This window comes from Phascolarctos cinereus, unplaced genomic scaffold (assembly GCF_003287225.1).
Source record: "Phascolarctos cinereus isolate Bilbo 61053 unplaced genomic scaffold, phaCin_HiC Scaffold_4;HRSCAF=312, whole genome shotgun sequence".
NCBI lineage: Eukaryota > Metazoa > Chordata > Mammalia > Diprotodontia > Phascolarctidae > Phascolarctos > Phascolarctos cinereus.
The window spans coordinates 570375908-570396927 of NW_027555847.1; the positions used below are offsets into that span (position 1 = coordinate 570375908).

At 39.7% G+C, this 21020-nt stretch overlaps 2 protein-coding genes across 8 annotated transcripts in view; one reads left to right on the forward strand and one right to left on the reverse strand.

Annotated features, from left to right (window-relative positions):
- FARS2 (phenylalanyl-tRNA synthetase 2, mitochondrial) overlaps positions 1-1802 on the reverse strand; it is a 623068-nt gene extending 621266 nt beyond the window's left edge. For all 4 annotated transcript variants that reach the window (XM_020973819.2, XM_078153627.1, XM_078153628.1 and 1 more), the window contains exon 1: positions 1663-1802. The gene's annotated coding sequence lies outside the window, so the exon portion shown is untranslated. The remainder of the gene's footprint in view (positions 1-1662) is intronic.
- Positions 1803-3320: 1518 nt separating this feature from the next.
- The window catches only part of LYRM4 (LYR motif containing 4), a 214112-nt gene continuing 196412 nt past the window's right edge, over positions 3321-21020 (forward strand). Inside the window, exon 1 of one of the 4 annotated variants that reach the window (XM_020973823.2) lies at positions 3321-3618. In XM_020973823.2, coding sequence (XP_020829482.1) covers positions 3533-3618 — 86 coding nt within the window. In that variant the 5' untranslated portion in view covers positions 3321-3532. The remainder of the gene's footprint in view (positions 3619-21020) is intronic. The other 3 variants (XR_002321931.2, XR_013486274.1, XM_020973824.2) reach the window with 3 other exon arrangements.

The window sequence follows — 21020 nt, forward strand, 5'->3', positions numbered from 1 at the left end:
TAGGTTGGTTTCTGGACAATAAACTCAGTCTTTACCTGGGATGGTACTCAAAAGTTTTTTCAACCTAGTAAAACATTCTAGAGCTTACATTCTGCTGACAGCTTTCAATAACTCAGAGTCAGCTCCACAACAATGTGAAACATATGTGTCAGATTCTTTATATCTACAATTTTGCTGACAAGTTCAGACGAGGAATCTCAAGTAGAATATAAGCTCCTTGAGGAGAGGGGCTGCATTTTCATTGTATTTCTATCCCCAGGGGATAGCATAGTGCTTTGTAAACATTAAGTACTTAATAAGTGCAAGTTGGTTAGAAAGCAGTAAAGTACTGGATATTTGGCTACCAGGACTTATGCTTGAAACTGTGTAGCCAGAGACAGGGAAATAAATGAATACTGCCTCTCAATTCATGGTGATGAGACCAATATAGAGCACTTTATCTGAAATATATCTAGATACTGTATGAGAGAGAGAGAGAAGTGGCAGTGAATAGTTAGGCCTGGGGTCAAGCACTTACCACTAGCTGTGTGAATCTAAGCAAGTCACTTGTCCTTTCTCAGCCTCAATTTCCTCAAGGTAGAATGGGGACAATAATAGCACCTACCTGGCAGGGTTGTTTTGAGGATCAAATGCAATAAATGCTTACCCCTCCCCCCCACTACTATATGTTTAGCAAACACAGTTCACATTAAACATTTTTGTAGGTTTAAAAAACTAACATTCTTATATTGCAACCCTTATGAACAAGTGAAAAGTTCGCCACGAAAATAAATGCAGCTCATGAGCTAAAATCTGTTTTGATTTACAGAAGTTGTATGAAGAATTCGAGCAAACCCATCACATTTAATCCAAATATACTTCCATACTGTGATTTCTATGCAAAGGTGCTCACAGGAAAGGGTGAAGTATATCAGAAAACATAGATCAAAAGTTGAAAAGAAAAAAGGCAAAAAGCTTAATAGTATACACCATGAACACTTTCTTCAAAAAGTGAATCGACAGTGTTTGATATGAAGGGCACCAAATAATGTGAGATTTTAGAGGGGGAAGAAAGATGGAAGGAAAAAAAGAAAAATCATCCTCCTGTTTGGGAGTGTAAAAACATAGTCCAACAAGTCTTTGTCGTATGACATTTCACTCGCGTAACACTGAAAATACGTGAAGTGCTTTGCAACCAACCACACTTGGATCAGAACTGACCCAGGCCTCCCTGGTCTTGAGCTTAGCTCACATTCATCCTCACAGGAGAGACAAAAGGAAATAATTTCGGTACAGTGTTTAAAGTTGGACCGCCACGAAACTAGTCAAAGTCAACAGGGGTGGGAATGTGCGCGTGACGACCTCCTGGGGAGGTGCCAAGAACGAGTGTCCGTCACCATCAAAAGCCTGAAGAATTTTCCACACTTCTTGCCTCGTTTCTGAACTTTGTGCAGAATCCTTGAACTAAAAAAATAAAGACCTTTTCTTTAAAGATGCTGCTGAATTCCTCCAAGCCAGACCTTATTGTTGACATTTCCCCCACAAAACCAAAGTGACAAGATTCCTGAACTAAGAGCCAACACAAACACTAGGGAACCCCTGAGATAAGAAAAATCCACTCTAATTTCCAACTCCCGCTAGTAACCCACATGAACGTTTCCTGACGGTCGGCTCCGCACTCACCAGCTACTCTGCCAGAATAACTCAGACTCCGGATATCTCAAAAACTGGTAATTTAGGCGCAGGTTAGCTCCAGGAAAGGGACTTGAAGCCACTGAAGAGCTAGTTCTCGTGAACTCTGGGCGCCGCCATCTTGAAACTCACAGGGCCCTTTCTGAAAGGCCCCATAAACAAGTCGTCCTCAAAAATGCCTGAACGGAAATAAAGGAGGCTTCGCCTAGCAGCTTCACTATGCACCCCTCAACTCCCTGTACTGCCAATACTCTACTCCCTGAGCTCCATTTTTCTGCTCTGAACTCATTAAAAACAGAATGCTTTTGGTAGGAATGTATTAAGACTACAGGCAATAATTTAGCTAGCTAAAAGTCCACAGGCTAGACGGGTATGCGAGATTGGCAATCCTTTTGCAACTGTCTGGCAAGTTTTAAAACGGGTCCCTAGACTTCCATCATAGGAGCATAGATCTATGGTCCGAAGTGGTCACCCGGACCAACCATCTCATTTGACAAGTGAAGCACTTGAAACCCAAAGACATGAAATGACTCAGAATTCAGAGTTGGAGAGGGCCTCTGAGGTCCAAGTCTCGCCTAAACAGGAACCCCTAGTATAACCACCTCACTAAATTGCTCAGGCTCTGATTGAAGACTCTAGGAGAGAAGAGTTCTACCACTACTTGAGGCAACCCATTCCACTTTTGGATAGTTCTCATTATGAAGAAGGAAGGAAAGACGGGAGGGAATGGAAGAAGGAAGGAAGGGGGAAAGGGAGGGATGAAAAGAGGAAAGAAAAAAGGAAGGAGGGATTTCCTGACTTTTCTCTTTGCAACTTCCACCTCATTCTGCCCTGTAGGGCAAAACAAAGTAAGTCTATTCCCTTTTCTACTTGACAGACTTTCAGATACTTGAAAACATCTCTTTAATCTGCTCTGAGTCTTATTTTCTACAGGCTTGCCTAATGTCATACAGGTAGTGAATGAGATTTGAACCCTATATTTCATCTACAGCCCTAGGGATAGGAACTGCTTCCCATCAGCGGCATACTTAAACTGAACATGGCCACAGATTCAAACCCAGGGACAGGATCTAAAATCAGATAAGAAAAAGGGACAAGGAGTTAGGAAAGCTTGCAGCAAGCTGATGCATCATCACCTACTTTACCTGGGGCATACTTTTGTCTCCTACACCCACACAGACACTCATCCTGCTTGGTATTTTCCACAGATGTAATCACTCAACCTCCCAGAGCCTCAATTTTGTCGCATCATACAGGAGGACTGGATGACTTCTGAGGTCCTTTTCCCAGCTCTAGAAGCTGAAAAATTCAATTGTCACTCATGCATGCATGTTGGAGACCAAGGAGCGCCCCTAGCCCCGCACCCCGTAGCTGGGTCCTATTTTCACTAGCTCTGCATTGTCAGTACACTTGAAATGGACCAAATAGCAGAAGAGAGCCAGGAGATGGTGCGGAGGGAGAGGGAAGGCGCCTTGGCTAAACAATCCTAACTTAGTCTTTCCAAATTCAAGCTCAACCGCGTTCCAGCTCAGGGCTGGGGCTCCGGCGGGAGCAGTGAATCCCCGCCGAAGTTTTGACTTTCCCAGGCTTCCACGCCTCCCCCCCGCTTAGCTGTCCAAGGTCCTGCCTGTCTTCTTTTTCCAAAACATGGCGGGCTCTAGAGCCCTTCGAGAGCCCTGGCAGGCTCCGGAGAACCGGTGAAGGCGGAGTGTCGCGCCCCGTGCCGAGCCCACGGCCCCAGCACGGAGTGGAGCAGAGCTCGCGCCTCATAGGCCCCGGTTTTTACTCAAGTCCGCCCCTCTGGGTCGAGCGGGACCTTGGGGGAAGGACCCGTTTGTTTTCTGCTCCACCCCCTCCCAAAATGGCAGCCTCCAGTCGGGCACAAGTGTTAGATCTCTACCGGGTGATGCTGAGAGAGAGCGGCAAGTTCACCTCCTACAATTACAGGTGACCCTCAGCGGGCTGGGGCCGGGGCTGGGGCCGAGGTGGGGAGGGGGCCGGGGACACCCAGCTTCCCCCCCCCCCCGTATCCCCCGGGACAACAGCGCGAACGCACGCCGGATCCAAAGGGTCACCCGGAGCAGGGACCTGGGGGGCGGGGGCAAGGCGGGGTCTCCCCGGGTCTGTGTCCTGGCAAAGTCTGTGGATCTCTTAGAATGAAGCTGTGAAAGGCATAAAACAAGGAAGCCAATCCTGTTATAAAACGGTTATCCAAATGTTAGGGGAGAGGGGGAAGCCCCAAGTTCACTGACTTAAGGTAGCACCTCTGGTCTGGGAATGCCCCAAGCCAGAGCTCTGCTCCTCAGCAGGGAGTTGTGGTTGGGGTTTTTCCATGTTGAAGTAAGATCCTCTTCCGTACTTGTGATCGAAATTCAGCATTACCGAGGTTCTAATAGTAGCAATAATACCTAACTTGTCGCTCGAAGGCTAGCAGAGGGTGGACACGTGTCCACCACCATTTGCTCTACAACCCTAGGAGGTAATTTACAGTAATAGGGCACGTGGGATACTTCTTAATGGTGTAAACGGAAGAAGAGGTTTCACTTTAAAGAAGAAATGGACATTTTGCTTAAAAAGGCTAAAACAAGTACTGTAACAGGAAAGAGAAAGTGAAGGAAGGGAGGGAGGGTTCTCCTGTGTGCAAGGGACTGAATTGTTTTCCCCTCTTCTCTTTGACCCTTCGACTCTGTCTGCACCAGCTGAAGCTGGTGAATCCTAGCAGGTAAGCCCCCTGGGAAGCAATTAATGGATAACCTGTTGCACGTGGGACTTCCCCTAGGGACAGAAGAGATAGTCTCAAGTGACCTGTTATAGAGCTTTCTGTCTTGGTCCAAGTTTTGGCTACCATTTTTTGTTTTCTACGATAAACTATAACGTAGTATGAATCCATGTATCTCAGCTATCAAGTCAGCTAATATGCTCTGGAGTTTGATTAATAGAAGTGGAGGAAGATGAGAAGCAGACTGTTCATCTACAAAACCTTATAGAAAATTGTTGGAAGTAACTGAGGATATTTAGCCTGATGACATGAGAGATACCTACTGTCTTTTGGAAGGTTGCAATTTCTGGTTCCAGTGGATAGAAGTAATTGCAGTGCATAGATATAATGGCAAACTTCAGCTTAATGTAAGGAAAAGCTTCCTAATAATTTTAGTTGTGCACAAATTGAAATAGGCTCCCAGAAGAAGTAGTGGGTTCTCCTGTGACTGGTAGTGTTCAAGCAGCAGCACAGGTTGATCTTTGCCAAGCAGAATGGTTTAGTGAGGATTTAGGCATTGTGTAAAAGTAAAAAGTAACTTCCGGTATTAATTAAAAAAAAAACATTAAAATACCTACTGTGTACTATGCTGTTTTTATAGGGCCTACCTTTAACGAACTTTCAGTCCAAGAAAAGGATAATACAAAAACAAAGAGAACTATGATATTCAAGAAGTATATTACCAAATGCAAAACCCAGTGTTTTGAGATACAATGAAAAGGTCATTTCCACTGAGATCTTTGGAGGCTTTATGTAGTATTTGAGGTGGGCCTTGCAGGATAGGTAAAAATGCAGTAGGCAAAGAGGGAGATGGGTAATATTTCAGTCATAGGTAATGGCATGAGCAAAAGTATAGGACAGTGGTGTCAAGTTCAAATGAAAATGGATCCCTGCAGGCTGCATATTTACTAAAAAATCCACAAATTACTATTATCCATGTTGTATTTTTATATATATTTTCAGCATTTCCCAGTTATATTTTAATCTGGTTCTGGCAGCACTCAAAGAATCTTTCAGGCCACATGTATCAGGTGTCCCCAAGAGTAAGACATAATCTTAGAGCAGAGAATGACTGGAATGGAAGGAGTGCTTCCTCTCTGCTTAACCTTATTGCCTGCTCTTGTGTGCCAACCCCTACACTAGCATCCCATTCCTTGCTCTTCCATGCAAAATGGCAGAACTATCCCAGCCCCTACTCCTGACCTCTAAAAACTTAACTTGGATCCATCTGGTAACAGGAAAACAGCAATGTCTGTACTCATAGTAGAAAGAGGACTGAGACACTACTAGAAGCTATACTTGAAGTTTTCCTTGGATTAGGGTAAAAATTATTAGCCACGTGGGTCCCTCATGGTGTAGTATAAAAAACACTGGATTTAGAACAAAGAAACTTGAATTTGAATCCCAATTCTTCCAAAAAAAAAACTACTTTGAGAACACATTAGATAGAATTCTGGGCCTGGAGTCATCAAGACAGGAATTCAAATTCAGCCTCAGACATTTGCTAGTCAGGTTGTTGCATTCTGAGAAATTTCAACCCCTCAAGGATGGGAGTATAGGATGGGGGTTGTCTAGAACAAATTCACAAACTCAAGCATTCTTTAAGTCAAGGTGGCAAAGATTTATTGTTATGCTATACAGCAGGCAAAGATTCTCAAGGAACCTTCCATGGTGGGCAGAGCTCATTAGGGAACTTGCAACCTAACAGGAATGATGCTAAAGTTTATATAGGAAAAGCAGTGGATTATGTGCCAAGTATGCTAATTGGGTGATAACATACAACCTTGGTCAACACATCATACATTACTGGAAACCGAGGGTAGGGAGTTTGGGGGGGGAGGGGGAGGGAAATAGAGTTCCTAAGGGGTATACTTTTGATCTGTTAATGTCTGTAACAAGATTAGTTTCAGGAACTGACATCTATAACTTGACCTCTGGATTGTATATGGTAACTGCAGGCATCAGTACTTGATAGTTCTGCTGGTACAAGAGAGTCCTGTTCACACAAGGGAAATTCTACAGAGGTCAGCTTGTTCTTGTAACAAGGAGAGAGAGTTTGCCTCACTGGGCCCACCTCATGAGTTAGAGCCCTTCGGCTGGAGGAAAACTGTCAGGAATAGTGTTTCTGAGGCCAGGGAGAAATTGGGGTCCAAGCACAGGCACCCAAGTACCCCATCAGTGTGAATCCAGGCAAGTCACTTAGCCTCTCTCTGCCTCAGTTTCCTCATTTGGAAAATGGGGATAATAATAGTACCTTGCATTCAAAGGTTACAAAGAAAAAATGAGAAAATTGGTAAAGCATTTGCAAATCTTAAAGTGCAGTATAAATGCCAGTTATCTAGTTTTATTATTATTACACTGAAGAGTTTGAATCTCACTTAAGAGGCACTAGGGAGCCACTTGAGGTTTTTAGCAGAAGTGTGACATAACCAGATTTATGCAGAAATAAAATTACTAAGGCAGCAAATTGAAGGATATTGTATTAAATAAGAAAGAATGAAGGTAAGAAAACTCCTTAGAAAGTTCTGATAATACCTTAAGCAGTGAAGACTTGAACTACAGTGGTAGCGATATGAACAGAGAAGGCTTAGCTTCAAGGGGAATTGCTAATTTATGAGAAAATTGAAAGGAATTGCTAATTTATTAGAAACTGAAGATGAAGTTCGAGGAAAGGCCCAACATTAGCGCAAGGTTTCAAACACAGGTAATCAGGTCATTGAAGATATTCTCACACACATACACACACTGTGAAATCAGAAGAGGCAAATTTAGGAGTAGAGATAATAATTCATTTTTAAACATATTAACATTTGGCCACAGTTCAGAGTAGATATGTAAACAGAAAAGAATCTAATGTGTCCTAATGAGTTGTTCTACCCTTATTCTGTAGCTTCAATCAGTCAGTATTTCTTAAGTGCTTACTATGTTCCCCCATTCTAGACAGATGTTTTCAGATGGTGGAAGAACACTAACAATGAGGAGAATTAGGGGAGGCCATGTGTAGGAGATGGCCCTTGAGCTCTACTCTAACAATGCTAGTAATTCTAAAAAGCAAAGGTGAAGAGGGCATGGATTCCAGGCCTAGGAGATAGCCTGTACAAAGCCTGGAGATGGAATGTCATATATCAGGAGCCTCCAGAAAGCCAGTTTGACTGGAACATAAGTATGTCACAGGGAATCACTGAACGGTAGGCTGAAGACCAATTTTTAAGTGCTTGCAGTGCCAGAAGAGTTTGTACTTATCCTTGAGACAAGAGGGAACTACAGGAGCTTTTTAAAGCAGGAAAATGATTTGATCAAACTTGAGCTTTACAAATATTCCACTTTGACTATGCCTAAAGGGCTATAAAACTGTACATACTACCCTTTGATCCAGCAATACCACTACTAGGTCTGTATTCCAAAGAGATCATAAAAAGGGGGAAAGGACCTACATGTACAAAAATATTTATAGCAGCTCTTTTTCTGGTGGCAAAGAATTGGAGATTGAGGGGATAGCCATCAATTGGGGAATGGCTGAACAAGTTGTGGTATATGAATGTAATGGAATACTATTGTGTTACAAGATAAGATGAACAGTCAGATTTCAGAAAAACCTGGAAAGACTTACATGAACTGATGCTGAGTGAAGTAGAACCAGGAGAACGTTGTATACAGTAACAGCAATATTGTGCGATGATCAACTTTGATAGATTTATCTCATCTCAGCGATACAATGATCTAAGACAATTCCAGAAGACTCATGATGGAAAATGCTATCCACAATCAGAGAACTATGGAGTCTGAATGCAGATTGAAGCATACTGTTTTCTTTTTTTGTTTGTATGGTTTTTGTTTTTTCTTATGATTTTTCTCTTTTGTTCTGATTCTTCTTTTACAACTTGACTAATTTGGAAATATGTTTAATATGATTTACATGTATAACCTATATCAGATTGCACATCATCTTGGGGAAGGGGGAGGGGAAGGAGGGAGGGAGAAAAAAATTTGGAACTCAAAATCTTAGAAAAGTGAATGTTGAATATTATCTTTACATGTAATTGGAAAAAATAAGGGGGGGGGAGAATATTTCACTTTGGCAGCAGTGTGGAGGATGGATTGAAAAGGGAAGAGTAGTGAAGTAGGTTGGTGTTAGGAGGTATTTGTAATAGTCCAGAGCAGTATGTGAGGAGAAGATGCCAATTAGTGGCGAGGAGACTGATAGGAAACATACAATGAATAGTACTTGACAACTGATTACATGTGTGGAGGATAAAGCATAGGGAAAAGTTAGACTTGGTGACAGAAAGGATAATTGGTAACCTCCATAGGAATGGGAAAGTTAATAGGAAATCTTTTATAGAGAAAAACAAGAACATTTGTCAGTGAAATAAAAGAGGCTAGCTTTCCAGCTCTGTCACTATCTGTGTGAACTTTGGCAAATTCTTTAACCTCTATGATCCTCAAATTCCTCACTATAAAATGAAGAGGTTAAACTCAATGATCTCTTAAGTACCCTTCCAGCTCTGGCAACCCATGAATCTAGGATAGCAGTATCTAGGGAAAGCTTTTGGGTTTGCTTTTTACAGTATTAAACTAGTCAGTAAACTCCAGTGATTTCCTATTGCCTCTAGGATGAAAATATAAACTCCTCTATTTAGCCTTTAAAGCTCTTCATCACCTGGCTGCAACCTATCTTTCCATGCTCTTCGTATATTTTTCTCTCCATTGACTGGAACATGTGTGATCTTGCCATTCCTCTGTCTCTTACATATGATACTCCATCTACCATTTCTGAGACTTTCACTGACTGTATCCCACTCATGGAAAACTCTTACTTCAAGCCTCAGCTCAAGCACCACTTTCTACATGAAGTTTTTCATGACTCCATCAACTAGTGTTCCATCCCTCAAAGCACTTTTATCTGCCCACTGTTGTGTTTGTGTGAATTTATTCTTTTTATATCTTCCGCAGTCCCCCAGGGCCTAGCCCAGTACCTGGCTTTGATTGATTGAATGAATGATAGTTAAGCAGAAAAGGAGGAGCCAGTGAAGAGAGAAAGATTAAAGATGCTAGAGAGAGATAGAGCAAAGCCCTGAAGGAAGGTGAAAGGAATGGGATAAAGAGCACAGACTGAAGTCTTAGGCTTGGAGGAAGTGAAGGAAGTCTGCCTTTTCTAGTGTGCCAGGAGGAAAGGAAGAGAGGTTAGGTTGAGAGAAATTTTGAAGCAGGGAAGAATGTGTGATCCATAGGTAGAAAAGAACAATTGGAGAGTTTCAGTCAAGTAGCTTTAATCTCAGTAAAGTAAGAGGCAAGGTCATCTTGTGAGGGAGTAGGAAGATGAGGGGACGATAAAGCTGAAACTTGAAGAGTATGAAAAAGTTTGGAACAGTTAATTGTAGTGTGTTACTTAACCCTTTGACCAGTTCTGCCTGTCTTCCTTGATGAAATCGAAGATAGTAATGCGCAGAAAATGGAAAATGAAGTCGTATGTTAATCTAGGGCTAAGACATTCATTCCTGAGAATGTCTTAATTACCTCTGGCTCCCTATATATGACATTCCATCTCTAGGCTTTTTACAGGCTGCCTCCTGGGCCTGGAATCCATGCTCTCTTCACCTTTGCTTCTTAGAATTCCTAACTTTGTTAGAGCAGAGCTCAAGGGCCATCTCCGACTGTCATTCCTTCATTAAGCGTGAAGGATTTTTCCTCGACTGAGTTAGAAAGGGATCTGAACGTTGGTTGGTCAAAGATTGTCCACAACTGTAATGATCCAAGAAAGGCTGAGCTCTCCAGTTTGGGAGCCAGTTGTAACCGGAGTTAGGCAAGAACCTGGCTCCTGAGAAGTAATTGTTCTTCACTTCTGGTGGTAGGGTAGGAGTCAGGAAGGAAGAGATTGCAGTCTTCTCCCTCTGTATCCCATCCATCAGCCAACCACTTTGAAGTGGAGGTACTCCACCAAGAGGAGACCCTAAATTTGGTGGGGGCAGAAACACATACTGACTAGAGAGAGGTGGACACAGAGAAGCAGTGACTCAGAGAAAGAAGCAGCTTCAAGGAACATGACGCTTGGCAAGAGAGGAGGAAGCCAGCTATAAATTCAAGGGATAACTAGCCCTGACCCCAGCAGCCCACCTAAACAATTTGGCCAGCGAGACTATTTGCCCAGTGGAGGGATAGCTACGTGAGACCTCCATGAAGAGAAAAACAATTTATAGGCCCGGTAGTACCCAATGTATGAGCACTTAATTAGTTGCTCTTTATCTTATTCACTACATTAGTCTTGTTTCATTCCATCTGCAGAATAAGATTAATGTAGTGAATAAGATAAAGAAGCAAAACTGATATTTGTACCTCCAGCCCTAACCCTTAATGCCTGGTGGACATTCTAGACTACTTATAGGCATCTAAAACCCAAGACTCATTTTCTTTCCCCCCAACTCCCACCTTCTCAACTTTGCTATTATTATTATTAAGGGCATCACAGTCTTTACAGGAATTTTAGTTTGCAACCTCAGGGTCATCACTCTCACTCACCACACTTATCCATTAAGTTGCTAAGTCTTGTGGTTTTGACCTATACAAACAACTTTTATGCAGTCCCTTCTCTCTATTCACATAGCCACTACCTTGGTTGAGGCCCTCCTTACTTCTTGACTGGACTACTGCAGGCTTCAAGTTGGTCTCCCCCCCCCCAAAGTTTTTCAAAACCATTATAATCCAACCTTCACATGGCTGCCAAAAGTGATTTTCCTAAAGCAGGTTCTGACCACTCAGCAAACCCCAAAGACTGTGTTACCTCTCAGATCATATGGACTCTTCTGTGTGGCATTTGAAGCTCTTCACAACCTGACCCCTTCCTACTTTTCCAGGCTTCTAACACTTTAATCCTTTCTACACACTCTGTGATCTAACTACATGAACCTATTTGTTGTCCCTCACACGTGACCCTCCAGCTCCCATTTCCATCTCTTTGTACTGACTGTTCCCCATACCTGGGAGTTTCTCCCTCCTCATCATCTTCACTTATTTTCCTGGTTTCCTTCAAGTCTCACTCAGCTCAAATCCCACCCTCGACCGGAAGCCTTTCTCTATCTCCCTACTTACTAGTGGCTTCTCCAAAGTTATTTTCTATCTTCTCTGTATGTATCTACCTATACATAGGTATTCCCTTATTAGAATATGACTCTTGAGGGGAGTCAGTTCTGTCTCAAGGATAATTTCAGTAACTGTTAGGGAAAAGTTACCAGAACATGCAGGGGATAGACAGAGGGTTAGCGTGTTGCTCCCACTTCTGGGCAAAATGGGCAAATACATTTGAGTTAGTTTTGATGTAGAGAAAATAGTAATGTCCAAAGGAATCTCTGTAGTTTTGAAATAAACAGTATAAAATCTTCTGATATGTTTTAACAGTAAGGGAAAATGTAATGAGCTTTAACTTTTTAAACTTAGTTTAATTTTTGCAACTAATTTCCTTTTCTGGATCAGAGTATGAATTTAAGGACATTGCATTGATTTTTCTTAAAATAGCCAGTTTTCCAAAAATATCTGACATATACAAATTACAGAAGGAAATTTCTGTTATAAAATGAATTTGCTTTATTTTTTATTATAACTAAGAAAATGACAATTTATTTTAGCATGAGAAAGCCATCATGTTTCTCAATAACACGGAAATCCTCTGTGCTCTATCCCCATATTGTCACACAATTTTACAAACATCTTTTCTTCTAATGAGTTTTCATGAAGTTGACTAATTTTGTAACAGCTTGAAATACTCTAGCTCCTCACTCTTATTTATTAATACAGGTTATTGTCTATGAATTATTCAATGGCTCCAAATTTCACGAAGGGGCCACACTTTTGTTGTTGTTCAGTCATATCTGACTTCTCCGTGCTCCCATTTGGAGTTTTCTTGGCAAAGATACTGGAGTGGTTTGTCATTTGCTTCTCCAGATGATGAAACTGAGGCAAACAGGGTTACATGGCTTGCCCAAGGACACATAGCTACCCAGAGTTCAGGTTTGAACGCAGATCTTTCTGACTCCCAGCATAGAACTCTGTTCATTGCACCACCTAGTGGCACTTATAGACTTGTGTTTTGTCCTGATGTTGATTAAGCTCATTCAGTGCCGAGGGCATTACAATTCCCCCCATCTTGTCCTTTTCATTAAAACATCTGTCAGTAAAACTGAAAAGTCTCTTGAGGTAGCATTTCCCTCAAATTGTCAAGGTAACAAATCTTCCCTACCATCAGTTTCAAAAACATATTGTACATATGTACTCAAATGAGTATCTTTAAATATATCTATTGCTTCATCCATTTACAATGCAGAATAGAAAGGTTTTAGTAATTATTTGCAAGGTCTTGAGACTGGGCAATTATTCCCATTTTGTTGTCTGCTAGTAAAGCCATTAAAAGCTGTTTTGCACATGATTTTTCAAGCATTGTTTTGACAGTATCAATAGCTGCAGTTAGTACCAGCATTTTCCATATCATTTGAGACTTTGTAAGCTTCATAGTTCAATAAGCAACTGTATATGTTGCACAAAATTATTTTAATGTCAAAGACATTTCTTTTTTATCTTTATTTGTTTTAGCTTAGTAAAATTGTCTTTCTTGAAAAATTTTCTTGTCTTCCTAATGTATTCTATTTGCCATTTATTAGGATGATGTCTGCAACTTAAATATTCATGCCCAGCAAACAGTGACTTTTCCTTTCTCTCAATAACAATACCTGTGAACTCCAGTGATAAATATAGTGGATCCTATTTTCTGTATTTATGCCATTACTTTGAGCATCTAACTTAAAACTTTATTGTTTTTGCTCATATTTTGTTTCAGCTGGACTAATTGATTTCTTCAAACAGCTTATTTCCCTATCATGAAAGAATATTATTTCATTTAAAAATAAAAACAGATACAGTCAAAAATTTGTCAGTTCTAAATTGTTGAATATTTTAAATAATTATTTTTAATTGCTCTCAAGTTATTGCAATTTTTTTAATAGTTGAGTTTTTAGACATCAGATTTTATTGTGAAATATTGATATTGTAGTACTTTTAACTAGCAGAGATTGTTTAATTTTAAGTTTGTGCACTTTACATTAAAGTACAGTAAACACTAGATTGACACAGCTCATCTTTGTTGTGAGCCTACAGTGACTGATAGTGATGGTAACAAATCACACTAGCATTGAAAATCGACATACCTTGATTTAGATTTGACTTCATTTGCATATTCTGTATTCAGTAATTGCTGAGCTGTCTTTTAGAATGAGGACACCATGCTGGTCATTTACTGACTTTTATTTGAACTTTATTTACATTGAAAAAAGGTGGTTGTATTTAAGTGGAAGTTGTATTTAGAAATAGCTAATAATTTTAGCTATTATTTAGTCCCCTCCCTCTCCTCAAGAAGGTCTTTTGACAATCTTTGGCATCAGTTGTCCCACATCTGGGAAAACCGTCATAGACATTGCTGCTAGGTTCTTTGTCCAATTACATGATTAGTAAATCATAGAATTTCTAAAATTGGGAGGGACCTTAGAGGTTATAATAATAATCACTAATAACTAGGATTTATCAAGTACTTTAAGGTTTTTAGAGTGCTTTACCTATGTTATCTCATTTCATCCTCAAAACAACTTTATGAATGCCAATGATGCTGTTATTATTCCTATTTTACAGACAAGGAAAATGAGGCATAGCCCAATTAAGCCAATTGTCCAGGGTCACCCAGCTACTTACAAGTTAGAGGGAAGATTCAAACTTAGGTCTTCAGGATTCCAAGTCCAGCCCTCTGTCTCCCATGCCACCTCGAAAGTGTTTTGAAAACTGGGAAATCCCATAATGCAAAGCATTATTATCCTATAGTCCAACTCCCACATTTTAACAGATGAGGAAACTGAAATTCAAAAATTGTGTTTTTCAGGGTACCATAGATGGCAGATTCCCAAGCTACAAACCTGCATACACAGGGTTTAGTACTCTGCTAAACTAGGCCACTTCCTTTTCTCTGTTAAAGAGCTGTGCCCTCTTTGATTCAATTCAAATTAACAAAGATAGCATCATAGATTTAGAGTTGAAAGGGACTTTGGAGGCCATTTAGTCCCACCCACCCCCTCCTTTTTTGCAGATGAGGAAACTGAGGCCAAAGAAGGCCAAATGACTTGTCCTTAGAGGTAGTGAGGAGAAAAACTGGAATTTGAAGGTAGTCCCTCTATCTCTAAATCACCTCCTATTCTGGAGGAAGAACCGACAAGATTTGGTAACTGATTAGCTATGGATAGATGAGAAGGACAAGTCAAGGGTCACTCTGAGGGTGTGAACTGAGTGATTAGAAGGATAGGATTGTCCTCAATAGGAAAATTTGGAGAGAAGGTCAGATTTACTGGAAAAAAATGTTTTAAACATTGGTGATAAGAGACAGGTGCTGAGAGAAGAGTTTAGGACTGCATACATAGATTTGAGAATCATTAGCATAGAGATGAAATTGGAACCATAGAAGCTGATAAATTCATCAAGAAAGAGAGTATAATGAGACAGGAGAGTCCAGAACAGAACCTTGGAGGATCATCATTGCTGGGGAACAGGAAGAGGATAGATAGAATTCAGCAAAGGCGACCTAGAAGATTCAAGTCTATTCTAAACCGAGCTTCAGAGTTTGAGAAACAGCAGACCTGAAGAGAAAATGTTTCCATGGTTCATCTCATTACACATAATGCCGCTAAACTGATTTTCTAGTTTCACAAAGACAAGATGAAATTATTAACTCTTAATAAATGTCAGCCTTACTTTATAGTTCAGGTAGGTCCTTTCCTATATACCGTGAAACAGAGTTAAAATGGCACAATAATGAACTCTATGAAATAATAGCCCTAATGAAGGGAGTTAATTACTCATGTTTTTGGAAAAGCACTCACTTTCCAGGCCACAAGAGAACCATTTAATAAATCATCTATTCCAGTGAACACTAAATAGCACTAAAAAGGAACTGAAAATGTCAGTGGACCTCCAAAATATGAGTATATCTGGGGGTTTTTTTTCTACTAACAGTATCTCAGTCATAAGTTTTAGTAACTATTGTTACAGATCTCACAACATGACCTCCTACCTAATAAAGGCAGCTGGGTGGTGCGTTTGTTAGAGTCAGAAATACATGAATTGAATCCCGCCCCACTTACTATCTGTGTGATCCTGGGCAAGGTACCTTTGTGCCTCAGTATGGAAATCTGAAAAATGGAGATATTAATAGCATCTACCTCACAAGGTTGTGTGAAGGACCAAATAAATTAACATGTAAAGTGTTTTGTGAACCTTTTATCACTGTATAAATGCTAGTTATTATTATTACTTTTATAATTGGTTTCTAACTGGCCAAGAATCTATAGTGCACTAATAGCACTTAACTTTGATAGTTCACTACATCCCTGAGCTCATCTTCCTCATCTCTTCCTGATGTCAAAACAAATCACAGCTTATCCATACCTCTTTCTGCACAGCTCTTGTCTGTATCCTGTAAATCCTGTGCTGAGGCCTTTCCTCTAGTTTTTGTCATGTTGAATGGTTGATAGAATAGACTAGAGAAGCTAGACTCAGGAGCAGTCTTCATTGGAGGCCAGTTTTCAGTAAACCCAAAAGCGCAAACCCCTCCAGTGAGGATTCTTTATTTCATAAGAACTGGGAAAACCTAGGAAGACTACTCTTAATCATTAATAAGAAGAGAAATGCAGATTGAAACAACTTAGATTCATCTCACATTCCTCAAAAGTGTCAAAGAAGGTGATAGCTATGAATAGAGTTGGAGGGGCTAGGGGAAGATAGATACTCTATGCATTATTGGCCTAGTTACTTTTCTGCCATCATTTCAGATTGTTATAATTGAAAAGTAACTAACTTGTTCATTCACTTTAACTCAGCTAACCCTCCACTCAGCCTGATATACAAGAATGTCAAAGATAGTGGGACAGGCCTCATATCAACTACATATTCATAGAAGCACTTTTTGTGGTAGGAGAAAACAAGGAATAAAAGAGGTGCCCATCGGTTGAGTAATTGACGAACAAATGGTGGTATATGAAAAATCCATAAACATTATTGATTTGGAATTCAGGAATTCAGAAAAAGATGCAAAAATATTGTATATTAACAAACAGCAAGGTAAGCAGGACAACAATAAGCACAATAGGGTAAATTTTTTATATTCCAAAAGACCTTCTGGTCAGTTGTAATGACTTGTCAGTCCAAGAAGGCTTCTCATGATATTTATATATATATATATATATATATATATATATATATATATATATATATATATGTGTGTGTGTGTGTGTGTGTGTGTGTGTATATATCACACTAGTTTCAGTGGAAAGATGAGGAACTACACATGTGGAATATGGTATCGTTTGGCCAGATGTGGTAGCTATTTTAGCTGGTTTTATACTTAACTTTTTCCTTATTGCAAGGGAGATTTTGGTGAAGAAATTACTGTATTTAAGAAAAATTAATATAAATAAAATTTTAAAATATTTGATTTGGGGTATCCATATCATAGTAGAGCTGTCTACCTTTTGTTTCTTATTCTTCATATATGACCAGCCCAATTCCTTCTCCAAGCAGACATATCCCTGATTGATGTTAGGGGAAAATGTGGAAAGAACCCTGGCTCTGGGTTCACATTCCAGCTCCTTACTACCTGTGTGATATTGGTATCATTTAAGCACTCTGAACCTCTGTTTTCTTACTTCAGAGGGGTAAGAATTTACATCACTTTTTATGCCCAAGCCATCATTTCTAATAAGGTGCTGCCTACTTTCACCAACCATTCCATCTTGCTGTTGTCTTGTAGGTCACACATAACTTTGATTCCTTGGATCCTTGGAGATATGATGTTCTGTGATTTAGAGTCATAAAGCATTACTAGTGGTATATGCTGATATATAGTCATACCCACACATATTATGGAGAGTGTATAATTTGTGGAAATTCCCTCCACTGTTAAAGTCCATCACCTGTCCTATGAGCTGTGGTCTTAAGATTTGCCTGGAGCACTAAGAAGATGAGTAACTTGGCCCATGATCACACAGTTGGTATATGTCAAAATTTCAACCTAGGTCTTCTGACTTTAATAACCACAACAATAATGATAATAGCATTTTTATAGAACTTTCAGATTTGTAAAGCACTTGACATGTTATCTCATTTGGTCTTCACAACAACCCTGTAAAGTGAGTGCTATTATTTTCCCCATTTTATAAATGAGGAAACTAAGGCAAACAGAGGTTGAGTTACTTGCCCAGGGTTACACAACTAGTAAGGCTGAATTCAAACCTAGGTCTTCCCAAGGCCAAGTCCAGCACTCTCTCCACTGTGCCACCTAATTGCCTCTAAGGCCAGTTCTTTATCTGCTACACTATGTTGCCCCTCAGGAGAATAAGTGTTTTTATTTTTTAATCATATCAATAATAATTTTTAAAAAACATCCCATAGCTAACTCTAATAGCAAAGGAAAGGGGCGGAATCTTAAAAATTATCTGTAATAGTAACACTTATAATTTTTATGAGTTAATCTCATTTCACATGGAAGCTTTCTTTTTCAATCATCGGATTTATTAGGAAATGATCATATCAGACTTCTGAGAGTTTGTTATAATTGGAGCATTTTCTCAGCTGGAAGGTAAATTCCTCAAATACAAACTCATTGGCACTGACTGATTGTCACCAGCCATAAATCCGCAGATATTTTGGATGAATTTTAGGGAGGTCCCTCTGCAGCATGACAGAGAAGCTAGAAAGGTCTCATTGAATACAGTTTTATTTAAATGGACCAACTGGGATCTCTCCTGCATGCCTAACCCCAAGTACTTAAGTAATTGACTCTGTTAACCATGGGATCAAAAGGTCCCTTGTACAACCCATATCCTATAGCTAAACGCTCCTAATAACACAAAGAAAACTAGATTTCATGATCTTGGTCAACTGTGTTTATTAGGTGGAAATTAATCATTCCACCAGGTGCTGTGCAAGAATGTAGGAAAAAAATATGCCAGCCTTACTAAGGGTAATGAACATTAAGTAACTTAGAAATAAAGCTGTATCCGAACCTGATTCAGATACACAGAGAGGTTGCAGGCACACCAAGTGAGGTGAAGCCGCTATGATATTTCAGGTGCCTTGAGAGAATGGTTTTAGTTGACATAGAAAGCTCTGTATAAATAACTCTTAATTCTTATTTCAGCCCCTATAAGGCAGGCATCTTCTTTCTTCAATTGTTACTTATACAGCTTTTCTCAGTTAGAAGCCTGAGACATATCTATTTTTGAACTAAAAGAAACTTCTGCCTTCACTATATGAAAGACTAGTTTATGTTTGGACCTGAAATGGAGGCTCCTCTTGACAAGAGGTTGCAGATGTTGAGGGAGAGAGAGACGTGGGTCTGTTTGTAGGTAGCAGGGAGGGAGTGTTGAAATCAGGAGAGATGTTGAGGACAATATACTGGAAAAGATGGAAAGAGATAGAATCAAGGATGCAAATTCGAGGGGTTGAGGTTGGCAAGAAGAGCCTAAAGTTATTTCCTCTGTGGAGAATGGCCAAGTGTTATGAGAAGTGGGGAGAAGAAGGAACTTTTAGTGAATAACCTCAGGGATGTTTTGTTTGTTTGTTGTTTAAAGTTTGAGATGAGGTCCTTAGCTGAAAGATGTGATAGGAGGCTTGAGGAAGAATAAAAAATTTTAGAAGAGTCATTATCATGAGTGGGATAGCAAATCAGGAGGATACAAAAGGATTGCCTTGCATCAGTAAGAGCCCAGTTGAAATTATGTAGCAGGGCCCTAGGTGGTACAATGAATAGAGTGCCAGCCTTGGAGTCAGGAGGACCTGAGTTCAAATTTGACTTCAGACAATTACTGGCTGTGTGACCCTGGGCAAGTCACTTATCCACACTTGGCTAAAAACAAAAAAATGCCATTGAAATTATGTAGTAGAAATTTGTAGTGGACCCAGTCAGGACAGTTCTGTGATTGTCTCCAAGTCTGTTAAGCGGCATGTGAACAGTAGTAAAAGGAGGTGATGGTGGAATTAATACAGGGTTGGAGTTTGGCAGTAGGACGGGGATAAAGTATTTGAGTGTAGAGTTGGACTGATAAACCAAGGGGTTGTATAGGGAAGGGAGAGGAGTATAGCCAGTGCAAGGGGGATAACTTGTGGAAAAAATTGAAGGATGGTGGCATTGGAAGGCACAATGAGGGGTAAATAATAGGAGTAAGGGTTCTAAGATAGGGGGAAAGATGGAATGATAAAAGATAGTGATCAGTATAAGAATTTCAGAGTTCAAGAAACACTTATAGATGATGGCAAAAACAGTCACTGTAGGTAGCTAAAGTAGGTCATGGAAATTAAATAGATTGAGGAACTGGGAAGTTAAGGTATTTAAGGGAGTGTCAATATATGGCATATTACGTGTGTGTGTGTGTGTATCTATATATTTATCTATATATATAAACCTATATCTATATCTACATATATATGTGTGTGTGTGTATGTGTGTGTGTGCGCACGCGCACGCACAGAGAGAGAGAGAGAGAGGAGAGAGAAGAGAGAGAGAGAGAGAGAGAGAGAAAGTCCTCTATTATAAGGGCAGTGATTGGGGCCAAGGCAGAAGGAAAAAAAGGAACATTCTTTTTTAGCTTTCATTTTAAATGTTACTGCCTAATTAAATCTTGAATTGGTTCTCAATACCATTGTGTAGTTCGTGTAGCCTACTGCATTTTGTCAAAATAATTGTTCTTATCAGACCCCTCTATAATGCCCCCAAGGACAACCAGAGGCAATTATGAGTTTATGAATACCTGAAATTTTTTGTTAGACTTTTGAAATAAAATTGATTATTCATTGTGATTGAATGTACTTGTACTTTCTAATAGACTTTTTATTTTTATTAGGATTGTATCATTCTGCCATACTGCCTGGTAATGATTTTGAAAAACTAGTAAAATTTAATTGAAAATATTTTATTATACTAACTCTTTTAAATGTGAACATTTTTCCTGATGCTTTGAGTTCTCCAACACCTGCTTTGGGAGAAGAAAACAGTAAAAAAATATTCAGAGCAACAATTTTGGTGGGTAAAAGTATCAACCAAAACTAACATCCTAAGTTTTGAAAACTCAGAAGTAAAATTGTGTTAGATTTTCCCCTAATTACTGAATGACTTCAGTAAAGGCTTCCAGGTTACAAGTGCCTGAGGTTTTCTTCATCTGAAAAGCCTTTGAATTCTTCTGTAGTTGACTGGACTCGAGGTTTTTTTGTGTGTATAAAATAGAATTACAGTTTGTTTGAAAACTGCTTTTACAAGGCCAGTGGAAAACTTACCACCTCTGGCAGTGTGATTCATGAAAATAGCTGCATATCATTTGTATAATTTAGAGGATGAAAAGTAATTTTAGAATATTCTGCTCCCTCACACTGCGCCTTATACCACAAACCTCACCTTCTCGGTTAGATTTTTGCATGTGTATCAGCTAACCTAGTTAAGTGAAAGCTATATCAGTTCAATCCATCCAAAATAATGTCACATTTTTATTGTGCTTTGGTTTACAAAACACATTCCTCA